This window comes from Hippoglossus stenolepis, chromosome 5, assembly GCF_022539355.2.
Source record: "Hippoglossus stenolepis isolate QCI-W04-F060 chromosome 5, HSTE1.2, whole genome shotgun sequence".
Classification (NCBI taxonomy): domain Eukaryota; kingdom Metazoa; phylum Chordata; class Actinopteri; order Pleuronectiformes; family Pleuronectidae; genus Hippoglossus; species Hippoglossus stenolepis.
This window is the reverse complement of record NC_061487.1, coordinates 16,906,617-16,920,077: the sequence shown is the minus strand read 5'-3', so window position 1 is coordinate 16,920,077 and position 13,461 is coordinate 16,906,617. Positions and strand designations below refer to the sequence as shown.

General features: G+C 43.4%; 1 protein-coding gene across 1 annotated transcript in view; it reads right to left on the bottom strand.

Annotated features, from left to right (window-relative positions):
- Window positions 1-12,664, bottom strand: part of ptprq (protein tyrosine phosphatase receptor type Q) — a 40,408-nt gene extending 27,744 nt beyond the window's left edge. The window contains exons 1-21 of the mRNA XM_047339727.1: window positions 12,620-12,664; window positions 12,105-12,230; window positions 11,876-12,020; window positions 11,499-11,786; window positions 11,202-11,419; window positions 10,065-10,245; window positions 9,490-9,840; window positions 9,099-9,410; window positions 8,068-8,343; window positions 7,673-7,972; window positions 6,817-6,947; window positions 6,450-6,579; window positions 6,204-6,357; window positions 5,944-6,050; window positions 5,041-5,138; window positions 4,443-4,611; window positions 4,015-4,275; window positions 3,717-3,877; window positions 1,740-1,851; window positions 946-1,054; window positions 211-325 (exon numbers count right to left, since the gene is read on the bottom strand). Of these exons, the coding sequence (XP_047195683.1) occupies window positions 211-325; window positions 946-1,054; window positions 1,740-1,851; window positions 3,717-3,877; window positions 4,015-4,275; window positions 4,443-4,611; window positions 5,041-5,138; window positions 5,944-6,050; window positions 6,204-6,357; window positions 6,450-6,579; window positions 6,817-6,947; window positions 7,673-7,972; window positions 8,068-8,343; window positions 9,099-9,410; window positions 9,490-9,840; window positions 10,065-10,245; window positions 11,202-11,419; window positions 11,499-11,786; window positions 11,876-12,020; window positions 12,105-12,230; window positions 12,620-12,664 (3,789 nt within the window). The remainder of the gene's footprint in view (window positions 1-210; window positions 326-945; window positions 1,055-1,739; window positions 1,852-3,716; window positions 3,878-4,014; window positions 4,276-4,442; window positions 4,612-5,040; window positions 5,139-5,943; window positions 6,051-6,203; window positions 6,358-6,449; window positions 6,580-6,816; window positions 6,948-7,672; window positions 7,973-8,067; window positions 8,344-9,098; window positions 9,411-9,489; window positions 9,841-10,064; window positions 10,246-11,201; window positions 11,420-11,498; window positions 11,787-11,875; window positions 12,021-12,104; window positions 12,231-12,619) is intronic.
- Between the last annotated feature and the right edge of the window lie 797 nt (window positions 12,665-13,461).

The following is a 13,461-nucleotide window of genomic DNA, read 5'->3' as shown; positions in this document are numbered from 1 at the left end:
CTCTCTCTGAGGTTTCTACGTTGATTTTTTACGCTGTTTATTTTTTTTGTTTTTCCTTACTCGTGTTGAGCGTTAAGAACAGAGGATGTCACACCTTGTTAAAGCCCCATGAGACAAATTGTGATTTGTGAATATGGGCTATACAAATACAATTTGATTGATTGATATGAGCTAATGGGGATCCCAAGAATACAATGTAATGAAATTCACCTGAATGTGGTATGTAGAACCTGAGGTGAAGTCAGTGATCAGCGTCTCTGGTATTTCCAGGTTCTTGGTCACCTGTGTGAAGGTGAGATCAGGATAGGGACACACTTCCTTGTACCTTTGAGAAAAACAAAGTAAGATCATCATTTCCCAACTTTAAGATCAGGGTGACGAAGTCCATTTTTCCATTTTATGCAACTTGAACCCTCTACTCCACCCTTTTCTAACAAAGCTTCACTGAACTGCTTTACACGAAATAGGTAAGACAGTTATAGGTAATATATATTTTGCAGATTATTGTTCTTTTATAAATCTTGTGTTTTGTTGATTGACAGAAACATTAATGTACTTTCAAACACGATCAGAGAGTTTACACAACTTTTCACTAAATTCATGTAGCATTTCTTACTGGACCTACTTTACATTATCAGGGTAAAAATGTATTTGTTTATGTTTTTTTAAGACTATGAAATGAATGTTCCTTGAAATGTTGAATTTAATACCCAACCCTTAATGAAAACTGATCCTGAATCCAAACAACAGAAAACTACCTGATGGCGTATGTTCTACTTTATTTTTTCTTTTGTATCTATAATTTATTAATTCTATCAGTCCTTATGTGCACTGTACTTTTGTGTGAAATTTACAGAAGAGATTTAGCTTGCACTCTATGTCCTGTAAAATTGTTTTTTATTGTTTATATGGTCCATGAAAAAAAAAGAAAAGAAAAATACATACCTGATGACATATTCATCGATATTGTTGGCATCAGATGGCATGGTCCAGGAGAGCAGAATACCGTTAGACCCGACAGCCTCTCCTTCAAGGCCCAAAGGGGGACCAGGAACTGCAAGTGTAGAGGAGAGGGGAGGAGGGGGAGGAGAGGAGAGGAGAGGAGAGGAGAGGAGGAGAGGAGAGGAGAGGAGAGGAGAGGAGAGGAGAGGAGAGGAGAGGAGAATCAGTGATTAAAACCCAGGTATTCAAAAATCATTTTTAATATAAGCGTGTCAGAGTCAAGCTGTGTAAAATACCATCAATAAGCAGAAATGTGTAAAAGTCTTTTGATTAATAACAACTTCTGCATATCGGAACCCAACAGGACACAGCAGCAGTGATTTGAAGAATAGTGCTGTTGTGTAAAGTGGGCTGTGTGTGTGTGTATCCGTCTGTGTGAGTCTCCATGAGTGTGTTATGGGCCGATCTCTGATGAATAAGGCCTCACACAGCAGTGGCATTTCACTGACATTCACTACCGACCCATTCATCCTGCGGTTCAAAAGCTCGGGCTTAAGTTACCTAAAAGGAATTAAACATGGAAGGTAGGACGCTCACACACCCACATGCACACACACGCGCGCTCACACACACACACACACACACACACCTACTGTACTCGTCCCTCTACCTTGGTCCTGTACGGTGCCGTACAGGACCTGAATCTAACAGCAGAGGGCAGAAGAGAACCTGATGCCACTTAAAGGCCCCAAAACAAAAATAACAAACATGTGTGCGTGTGTGTGTGCACGTCTCACGGCTCTCATTGGTGTTGATCATGCGGCTGATTCCGGGGCTGATGTTGGAGGACGAGGCCGCTGAGACCGTTACAGTGAACTGTTTCCCTGGACTGACATTGACCACATCAGCCTGCGAAAAACAACAATAATAAACAATACAATATAAACACACAAAGTCAGTCAACCCTCTGTTGTTTTAGTTTATGAGGCAGTGTAATAAAGAGCTGTCTGTTAATGTTGGATGAGGGTGGGGGGGCTTAATATCTTCGTTAATAATTGTCTCAGTATGTTTGTTTAAGTGTGTGACTCACATGAACTGAGTTGTCTGTGTGTTGCAGTCATTTAGCTTTAGTGTTAGTTGCAATTAGCACTTGCAACTATGACACCAGCCTGTTGGCTCACACAGGAACACCCACAAATATGACCAAGCATTTTTACCTCCACCAGGGAGGTTATGTTTGTCTGTTACTTAGCTGGATTACCCCCCAAAAAAACTACTGGACGGATTTCCATGAAACTTGGTGGAAGGATATAAGGGTCAGGGAGGAGCCCATCAAACTTTGGTGCGGATCTGGATCGGGGGGGATCCAGCCTTTTTTTTTCAATTTCTTTAAGATTGCGAGATAGTGTGTTTTGTGACATTTATGTTTATTTCTCAAAGAAAGATTCATGGATCTTGATGCGAAAAAAAATCAGGCATGTTTAGGGGACTGATATTTCTGAGGGTGTGCAATTTGGCTGTTGGGTCTTTGTGGAGGTATGCGCTCTACTGGGTGTTCACACCTTTTGTGTGTTCTATCTGTGCAATTCCAATATCATACATGTGCAATCCTGTTACACTCTATATTCTGTTCACATTGTATATATTATATATACTTTTTAGATTTCCTTGGGTTTGTATTGTATCTCTTTGCTGCAAGCAGAATATTCCCCCATAGTTGGAATAATAAGGGATCATTTTCTCTTCTCTTCTCTTCTATCCGTGTGTTAAGATCTGTGTGCACATGCAATGTCAGGCATTGGGTGTTAAATTCTTACCTGCAAGTGCACCTTTCCCAGGCAGAGTGTGAGCAGCAGGATAAGTGAGAGTAAGGTCATACTGGGAAGCAGGAGTTAGCTTTAGTTTAGTCACAGCAGGTTAGAGGCCTCGCCGGGAGAGCTGCATCCAGGGTTAGTGCAGGAAAGTGAGCAGCGACCTACAGGTGAATCCACCGAGACGAGCAGACGTGACTCCCGACTCTAGAGTCTGGTTAGTGGCATGAGTACAAAAAGGTCACCGGGTTAGTTGTCCAGGCATTTGGATAGTAATGGATCTTGAAGTATTCCAAAAAGGTGGTTAGTGGTTATTGGCAGGAAAGGGCAGCGGGTTCTTTTCAATAGCACAAAGCTATCGCTCTTCCTCTGGTCTCCCTCACTCTCTGGAGAGAGCTGCTTAAGCAAATGAATGATTCAGGGTTGAGCTCATGAAACCAACTTAATAAATAATGAGATCTATTACTCAACTCTGTGTTCTGTGTGCTGTGTGTGTCTGTGTGTGTGTGTGTGTGTACGGTTACATTTTAGGGGGTATCTGACACCTGGCAGCCGGGAAGCCAGTATGGGGCGGTACTTGGTTGAATGGGAGGAGAGATAATGTATGATTTTTTGTGTATATGAAACCACTAAACAAGCTTCACTGTCCAGTTTTGCCATTCACCCATTAATCCACGCATTCATACAGTGTATATATGTGCAGCACTTTCTCTACATAACTCAAACGCTGCCGGCACAACCATCAGGGGCCAATTTGGGGTTTCAGTATCTTGCCCAAGGAAACTTCAGCACCTGGAATGTGGCATCCTCTGGTTTGTGGACCACCCACTCTACCTCCTGAGCCACAGCCGCCCCTTTTACTGCTCCTGACAACCCTGCATTGGTGTTATTCAGCTGGAACTGTTGTATCATGTTCTCCACTGGGTTGAGAAAGGCCCTTGTTAGTGTGTTGTGTAAAAGTACCTGAATGTATCCATCATGTCCAGGGTGCACTGTGACTTTTCCCTGGTCAGGATGGAGGCTCACTTGGTAATGATCCACACATCCCACCGCCGGCTCCCAGCGCAGCGAGAACGCTCGTGCGGACACGTTGAAAACACGCACTCCTCGTACACGGGCCGGCACTTATGAAGCACAGGAGAGGGATAGAAAGAGTCAGAGCGGCAGAGAGAGTCTCTGTAATCAGGATGTGTGATAATAATAATAATAAAAAAATAATAATAAAAATAAAAATAATAAAAAATATTGTTGCATGGTCTACCTGTGGTTACGGTCAGGAAGGCGGCGCTCCCCGCTGTCACTCCTCTCACTCTCTCAGCGCTCACGTTGTAGCTGCAGCCATCCAGCAACCCCGTAACCACGGCAACCTGCTGCTCCTTGGGTACGGTGAGCGTGCGTGTGTCCGAGGTGTTGGCCACCGTGACTCTGTGAAAGTCGAACTCCCCGATCGCACTGTCCCAGCTCACTGAGACGGAGGAAGAGTTCACGTTGCCCAGATAGAGGCTGCACAGTCCTGCAGGGCCTGGAAAACAATGACTTGCAATTTTTACAACTGCAGTTTTCATAAATTTAGACAGCAATTTTATAATTTTCTCACATGTGTTATGAGAGCATTATCCTCCCACTGAAACAGTTTGTTTTATTCTTACAGATCAGAGTGGAAATGACGTGTGTTTGTGCATCTCTCACGTGTGCTGAACTCTCTGTGGACCGGCTGACTGGTGTCGGAGCCCAACACACTCTGAATGTTCACACCGTAGTCTGACCCTGGGATCAAACCCCTGATCTCATAACTGGTGCCGGGGAGAAGCACATCAATCCATGATGTCTTGTCCATGGACAGCAGGCCAAAGCCAAACTGAGAAAAAGAAAAAGAAATTCACATTTTTCAGTTACTGATGGCGATAACATGTTTTTTTGTTGAGCAAGTGTCGAACTTATATCTGTTAGTGAGTGTTTTGCATCGTGCGGGCAATGAGGGATGTGCTCTGTCATTCCTCCTGGCCATGGCTCTATGAAGGCCATACATCTTTAAAGAAGCCGTAACTCAATCTGGTGTGTGCCGAGTCCAGCCCCGGTTGCCAAGTAACCAACAGGTGAGTGCGGAACCTGAGGCAAGTGGCCTTAATCGTCCTTGAAAGACTTTAACATTTTGAGTAATGGATGTCTTGAGGCAAATGACTAAGACGCACATTATTACACAGACTTGTCTAACAGTTGATAGGGTGTAAACCTCAGTGATGCTTGTCTCTACCTCTGCACAGATACATTCATACACACGTCTTACCTTGTACTCCTCCACCTGACCAGGCGGTGGTCTCCAGGTGACAAACGCTGATGTCACGATGTGCGCTGACAGAGCCACTTCCTGCGGCACCTCAGGGACTTGAGACAAGGACGTGACATTATATTCAGATTTTTACATACTTTATTATAAACAGCAGGGGTTGATACTGGCACTAAACAAGTCCTGATATTTAAACATAATTTCTTGTTTTAAGTAGAATCATGCTTTAAAGACTTGATTTCCTCTTTGGCTGGTCTATGCTTCAAGAGTTTTGTTATAATAACCTCCACTAAGGACAAATGACCACAAAACTTGGTGGAAGGATGTGGTATGGGTCAAACTTTAATATGTTCTTTTGTGAGTCAAACTTTTGGTGTGGATCAATATCAGGGGGCGAACCCATTCATTTTTTATCACTTGTTTATAACTCATTTTTTGGGGAATAATTCATGGATCCTGATGGAATAAAATCTGGCACATTTAGGGAACTGATAAGTGTTTGTGCAATTTGGTGCAGATTGGATTTAAGGGTACGGTTGTGCCATGGGGGAAGGTATCAGCTCTACTGAGTGCTTCTCTAGTTTTTCTTTTTTATTCCTCACATCTTATTCTGACACATGTTGTCAGAGACATGAAGTTAAACCAAAATACAAATATTCATATCCTCAAACTAAATATAGATAATAATATTAATAATCATATCCTGTCTCCATTTGTTTACCTGCACTTTTGTGAGTGCATGTGTTTTCATAATGAATAATGCATTCTTAATCTACTAAGTGATACATTTCTGCTCTGCTCTCACTATTTATTTCCTTCGACATTAATTCTATAATCCAAAATCATGCAAATGTGGACACATACACACCCAAAGCATTCTGTGTCTTGAACACTTAAACTTACAAGTGTTGAGGTTTATAGAAGCCGGTTTACTTTTCCTTTCCCTGCTGGTACAAATCACGCCAATTGTGTATTGGCTTCCAGGAGCCAGGTCTGTAAAGCTGTATAACCTATGAACACACACAGAACAACAATCAGTTATTTTCAATTATCAAAGTTCCTTGTTGTCTTTGTCGTAAAAGAAAGTTTGGATCAGCTGAATAAATTCCCAGTCTCATAAAACTATAGAAATGTGCGTGTTGGCTGACATGAGTGAGACTGACCTGAGCGCCACATCAGAAATGATCAGCTCTTGACGGGATGTCGTGTTTTTGATTGACAGGATGAGTGCGCTCATCTCTCCCCTCCCTGGACTCCAGCTGATGCATATGGATGATGTGGTTTTATTGACAAGAGACACCTCCAGTGGGCTGGGAGCTACAGGCACATACAGAAAACAACACTTGTGTAAAAGACGCCTGAGCAGCGTGTTTGTGCGTGTGCGTGTGTGTGTGTGCGTGCACGTTTACCTGCTGTGATGTTGATGGTGACAGGGGAGCTGTCAGTGAAGGACTCCTTCTCCGTTCGTACTGTAAAGTGATAGAGTCTGCCTGGAGTTAGACTGGAGAACATTGCGCTCTGGTTGAACACCTTCTGCACCTGTAGCAATAGGAGCTTTATCATAATGTGTACAGTAAAAGCATCAAATAGAGGAGAAGTTACACAGAAACATGTCCACAACAGGTCACCATGAAAATGTAATCCATTAGTCTTCTCATTTAATTATCTATCCATACTTCAGCAGAATCTCAGAAATCAGATTCAAATTTCGAACTCTTCTTAACCATGAAAAGTCCGGGTGTTAAGATTCACAATGCATTTTTAAAAGTTGTTTACTGTGTGCGGACGGTCACAGTTCAGGCAGACGACCTCGAAGCTGAGAGCTCGTCCACGTGCGGGATCCCAAAGCAGCTCAATGGACGAGTCCGTCACCACGCCCTCCCTCACTCTGCTGGGGGGGACCAGACCTACAATCACAAACCATATCCCACAATGCACGCAGTAATTATTACTCTAACAAACTGAAAACACTCATTATCCATGGTCGGGCATGTAAAACAAAAACTGGGTATAATGTTATGTTGCCTAATTAATCACAGAATCATTACAGTAATCATAATATTAATTAGTTAACAAGTGTTTTACAATTAAAGCAAAGCGTTACAATAAATTATATTTAAAACAAGGAAAGTAAATATGAGACTTTATACATTTGTTTTAAAGTCTGGATAAAATATTATAATTTATTCTTTTATTTGATTTTAATTTAGGCAAATAACCCAGAGGAAAAGTCAGCCAACCTCTGACAACCTGGCAAGTTACAGTTTACATCCATGTCTGTCCAGACTTTAGTGTATTGAGTGTATTTTGTCATAATAAGGATAATCCTTCTTATTTTAATTTATGACAATACAATGACCTTTGACCTTTGACCAACAAATTTAAATCAGATCATCATCATCATCAACTTAAGTAACGTTTATCCCAGATGTTCCCTCACAGCATCCCTAACAAACCACACTCACCGGCAGAAGGTCACAGTGACCTTGACATCAATATCTTATCAGTTCATTTTGGTCACGGTAGTAGTGAGTTATCAAGTTCACAAGAGTGAGACAGTCTGACGTACTGACTACAGGAAAGACGAATAGAAAAATATTTGTACACACTAGAATGAACAGAGATAACTCACTGGTTCTAAAGGGACGGGTGTAGAACGGAGGTCCCGTCTGCTCCCGGCTGGTGCTGAGAACCCGCAGCTGGTACTCAGCTCCTGGACTGAGGTTCCTGAGTGTCACAGTGTGAACGCCAGCAGGGAGAGAGTACCAGTCGCACGAATACCCACATGATCCCTCACACACAGTGTCACAAACTCCCAGACACATACACACTTTCACCCCATCTATCAGACCCAGCTGTGGATGCTGAATGTACAGCTGTGCAGAGGTTGAGCCGACTGACAGAGGCACCGCGACCGGAACAGGTAACGGATCTGCACATAAAGAGGGAGACTTTAGAGTTTACTAAATGAGTAGAGAGGTTAAAACACGTGCATATTGTCGAAGGCTGAATTCTTGTTTGTCTTACCTGTGGTGTGAGTGATGCTGGTCCTCTGGCTCCTGTCTCTTCCAATCAGTGCAGCGATTCCTACTTCATAAGTCTGACCTGGTGTAAATGGGCCCAGATCAACACAGTTTCCGCCAGGACTGGATTGGTTTATCCACAGTGAAGAAGCACTGGGGCTACTGAGTGGGTGGGCTGTGATGTAATAAGCATCCGGTGGGTCGCCATGTGGACGGGTCCAGCAGAATGTCAGATTTCCCCTGGAACTCAACACCACCAGACCACTAGGGGCCCTCACCGCTAAGAGGCACAACAGCAGAAGGTTCAGTTTTCAACTGACGTGCAAAGAGCATCTGCAAAGTTAATCATGTTTGCATGATTTTACTTCGGAAAGTTACAAATCTAATTTCTTAAAATTCACAGATTAAGATTTTTCTTTTTCCTGCTCCTTTTTTGTTCATGGAATGTGTATAATTATATTGTTTTCTTTTGTAAATGTCGTTTTTGGATTACACTGAATGAACCAAACGAATAAAATCAACTCAACAGCAAAAGACTCTTCAGATGTCACTGGGTCTGCCAAACAACCTGATTGAATTAGATGATTCACAGTAGCAGTCATGGAGAATTAGTGTAACCTGACTTTAAAGTGACTGCACGTTTCTTCTAATTTTCAAACTCCACCTTTCTAGTTTTTTTCAAGAGATAAAAACTAATCATATAAATAGTTTTGCCCAGCGTCAGGGTTCTGGTGTTGTGGTTCGCTGTCACACTGCCAAAAGAAGAGTCATCATTTAAATGGGTTGTATTTATATGAAGCTTTTCTAGTTTTAATATCACTCAAGTGCTTTACACTACAGGTCCCATTCACCCATTTATACAGCACTTCTCTATGCTGCATTCTTTCCCATCACACATCAGTCACACTTTGACTGAACAGCGTCAGTGTCTTTGGCTGATGGGGTTTTCAGTGGGGATCGAACCACCAACCCTCTGGTTAGTGGATGACCCGCTCACTCTCCTGATCCACAGAAGAGGGCTTGTTACATGCTTACCGGTCTGTACAGTCACAGGCGTCTGTCCACAGCTCTCGATCCCGTGCTGCGTGACTGCGTAAACTTCAACCATGTACTTCCTGTGAGACGCCAGCCCTCCAATCACAGCCTTGCATGACTGCAACCCACTAGTCTCTGATGAGCAGGAGATGTTGCTCATTCCAACTATCCTCTCGTGTCTCGAGGACGTGTCCACATAGCGAACGACAAATGTCCCTCCAGCAACGTGCTGCACATCTGGCAGCATCCAGTGGACACTCATCTGACTGACTGTTATAAAGCCCACAGTGATGTTCTGAGGAGGAAGCGGCCCTGTAAGAAAGAGAGGTTACATTTGTGAGTAGACAACACAGCTTTTTGTGTTGCTCTTGTTGTGTGTCAGCAGACTCACTGGTGTACGCAGTCTGTGTCTGTCCCAAGCTCCAGCTGGAGCCTGCAGGGTGAGAAGCTCCAAGGGTGAAAGAGTAGACGCTCCCTGGAGACAAACCTGCCACGGTTACCCCTCTGGACGACAGGGAGATGGGGACTTTGACCATTTTTTCTGTTTTGTCCTCTGAGGTCATGCTTCTACTTTCTTCACTTTGCCCCAACTCTCCACATGCCTCCTTTTGGTACTGGAGGAATATCTCAAAGGAGGAATGATCAAGTGAGCTCAGGGGGGAAAAGTCACTCCAGCGAAGCTCCACCTGATGCTCCGTCACCTGAACCAGGTCAAAGGAAAAGGAGGCAGGGACTTGAGGGGCTGAGGAGGAAATAAGGGAAAGAAACAAAATCACATAGGGCAAGTTGAATTATCCATTAGTTATTTATCTTGAGATTGAGCGATATCATGGGTTCAGTGTGGTGAAAATTCAAAATGAGAAAGTTGGGAGTATAGATAATTTCCAAAAGTGATATTTTTGCAGGACAACTATTCCTAATTGTGACATTAAGGGATTTATTTGTGAAGATGTCAGGTTAACTTACTCTGGTACTGACAGATGAAGGGTAAGTTGATGTTACAGAAGAATGGAGTGAGGAAGTATCCTGGTCCTGTGGCATTCCTCTGGAGGGCGAAACAGTCCGTCTGATTGGCCGGCAGTAGCGTCATCATGGTGTCGGTCAGGTTATATGACGAGCCGTCAGTCCAGAGCGGTCGGCCCTCCTCCTGTGAGGCGACACACCAGAGAGATTATGTCCTGCATACACAGACATTCCTGACTGTCACAAACAAACCTCCTCTGCCAGGAGTTACTGCGACCAAGACACTTTCTCAGTTTTCAAAGTAAACTAATTTTGATGGTTTTCACAATATTACTTAAGCAGTGTTTAAGTTTAAATACCATCATCATCTTTGATTCTGTGACATAGGACATGTACCACAATAATTGTATTTGTAAGATAATAACCTGTTTTAATCAATCAACCAGATCAAAGGTTTTTAAATTTTTTATACCTCATTTGCTATTAACATGCACAATATATTCATACCTATTTTTCATACCTATCATAATCATAATTCTCTATATAGTCATATCCAGTGTACAGGTTCCTTTACATTCATTTTTGTCACAGACACCAGATACCCACATACTGGGGTATTCGAATATGTTCAACATTTCCTTTTTAATAATTAATAATAATTTTCAAAGCTACTGCCGTGCAGTTTACTTCCCAAATAGCCCTCCATATCCAACAGGATCAAATTCTGTTTGAACTTGAGGGAGGCTGTGGCTCTGGAGGTTGAGCAGGTCGTCCACAAACCAAAAGGGTTGGTGGTTCGACTGGCTCCTCCAGTCTGGATGCTGAAGTGTCCTTGGGTAAAACACTGAACCCAAAATTGGCGCTAAAATGCTATGTGCTTTGAGTGGTCGATGAGAGTGGGAAACGTTATATAAATACATTCTATTTACCATTTAATTTCTACTCAGTGAAATATAATGGACTATAATAATCTTTAAATCACTAAATGCTTATTTATTCATTAAAATTCTCAAATATAAACTGTCATATAAAAAATAATTTCGCACATTGTCAAATAAAACAAAATGTTTATCAAAATAAATATTACGACCATAACTGATATAATATCCAGTGCCTCTGTGCCTATGTATAAGAAGTCACCTGCTGGTCACTGAGTCCAGTCCAGAGTAGCAGCAGGTTGTTGTGGCTCAGCAGGTGACTAGATACAAAAGTCAAATCATCGGGACTCTTGAGATCAGCCAGGTTACTTCCAGCTGCCAGATGTTTACAGCTGTGCCGGGCGTCGCTCCATGTCAAAGCTCTTCTTCTCACAGTGTAGCAGCTCCGTCCACTGGCCAGCCACCCGGGGGGGCACTGGGCTGCAGACAGAAAAGATCATCGACTTACACCAAACAGCCTGCAGTCAGTTTTTAGGTTGATGATGATGTCGCACCGTACCTGTTTCCATGCTGATGCTGAGTCTCTGCTTCAAGATCACATTGAGGTGTCCGAGCGATGTGGTCACCACAACTTTGACCTTGAAGCGTGTACCAGGCCGGAGACCTGTCACCGCGTACTGGGACTTTTCTACCTCGGACGGCGTCACGTTGAATGTGTGTGTGACAGATTGTGTGTGAGTGTTGTACAGACTCAGGGTGGAGATGTTTTGCTGTCTGTGAAGTTTCCATGTCAGCAGAGCGGAGGTCGTTGTGGTGTGGACACGAAAGGAAGCCAAGGAGACTGGAACTGGGGCAGAGACAAGAAGACGGATCGTTAATCAACATCAACACTTTCTTCATGGTGGTGCTTGGTGCAGGTCGAGTTCACACACTCACTTAGGTGAAAGGTCTTTGCCTCGAGTGTGGTGTCATTCCTGCCAGAGCTCAGTGTGATGTTATATCCTCTTCGGTCCTCAACCAATCGCAGGGACGTCTTGCAACCAGGAGAGCATGCTGGCGGATCAATGGGCTTCACATACACCTGCAGAGAGGATTCCTCACACTAAACTCAAGCTTTATAGAAAGACAAATTTCTGCCATAACCCAGCTTTGCTCTTGTTCTTACCAGGTGGTTACTTGCAGTCCTGCAGGTGACTGTGTAGGTGTCTGGATCTTGACTGGCAGGGAAGGACTGAAACTCAACTTCAACCTCAACAGGATTTGAATGTTGTTCACAGGTCAGCAAAGCCACCTGAGGAACAGGGGGGTGAAGAATGTATGTATTTGCTTAGAAAAGTGGTTCAAAATGCTTCTATGTTCATTTCAAATCAATTCAAAATGATTAATTCTGCAATTCTTGCAATTCAAGGCGAGCAGGAGAGCGAACAAAAGTGCACAGGAAATGTATCCACACACAAATAAATGACTAAATACTGACAAATCTAAAAAAACACCTAATGGCAGCAGCTCTATCTCAAAGGATGTTTTGGGTCATTGATAATGTTTAATGCCTTTTTTAAGGACTTGTTCAGAATCGAGCTGTGTAATGGTTTAATGCTCCTGGTCCTGGAAAGATACTAAAACATCAAAGAAAGAGATAAATCTGCTTCACAACGATGTGAATCTGCGGAGGCCTCTTACCTGACACAGACTTGCAAACAGCCACAGCCGCTCGGTTCCACCCATTGGAAATGTCACTCCATCTCATCCGGTGCACATGTCTTCAGTCCCTGATCCACATGGACACACAACCACCTCTGCCTGCGCCTTCAGCCCCCGGTGGCTTCATGCGTAAACCAGAGACAGCTGTGCGTAAACATCGGTCTGCGGAAATTCCCAAAAACTATTTGTGTCGGTGACGCACAGCGAAGCGTCAAAAAAAAAAAAGTGACCGGTGTAAAACTTTCTAGAAAATGTTCTCTCAGACTTTCAAGGGTTCGAAAGCAAGAGGCACACGCCCATCTGTCTTAAATCATGGTGAAATCTTTTTTTTTTTAGTTTGACGCAAAGCTTGGACTTTGAATTTAGCGCGATCTCAAAGTCTGCTCTCAATGGCTCTTTATCCTTAGTAGCAACGACTTTTTAAGAGGGAGAGAGACCTCCTGTGTGAATGGGAGGAGAGAGGGGGGGAGAGATTGTGTAAGTGTATGTGTATGTGTGTATGAGTTCAACCCAACTTGTTTTGCCTCTTTGTTGGAATAAGTGCAGCTCTCCATGGTAACCACGGGCACAAGGCCAGAGCTGGGCTCCTGAGGAGATGAGAGGTGGGGAGGCTGGAGAAGTGAGATGTGGTGGGGGGGGCATACTGAGGGGAAAAGGGGAGATTGATGTGGTGCTGAGGTTTTTACGGGGAATTGAGATGTGCCCCAGCAGAAAGTCAGTCAGCCGCTGCAGTCACAGCAGACACATGTCCCAAGTGTTTGTACTTCATTTCCATGAGTTCATGCAAACCTCTAAAATAAGCGCATGTGCTCCGAATTGTT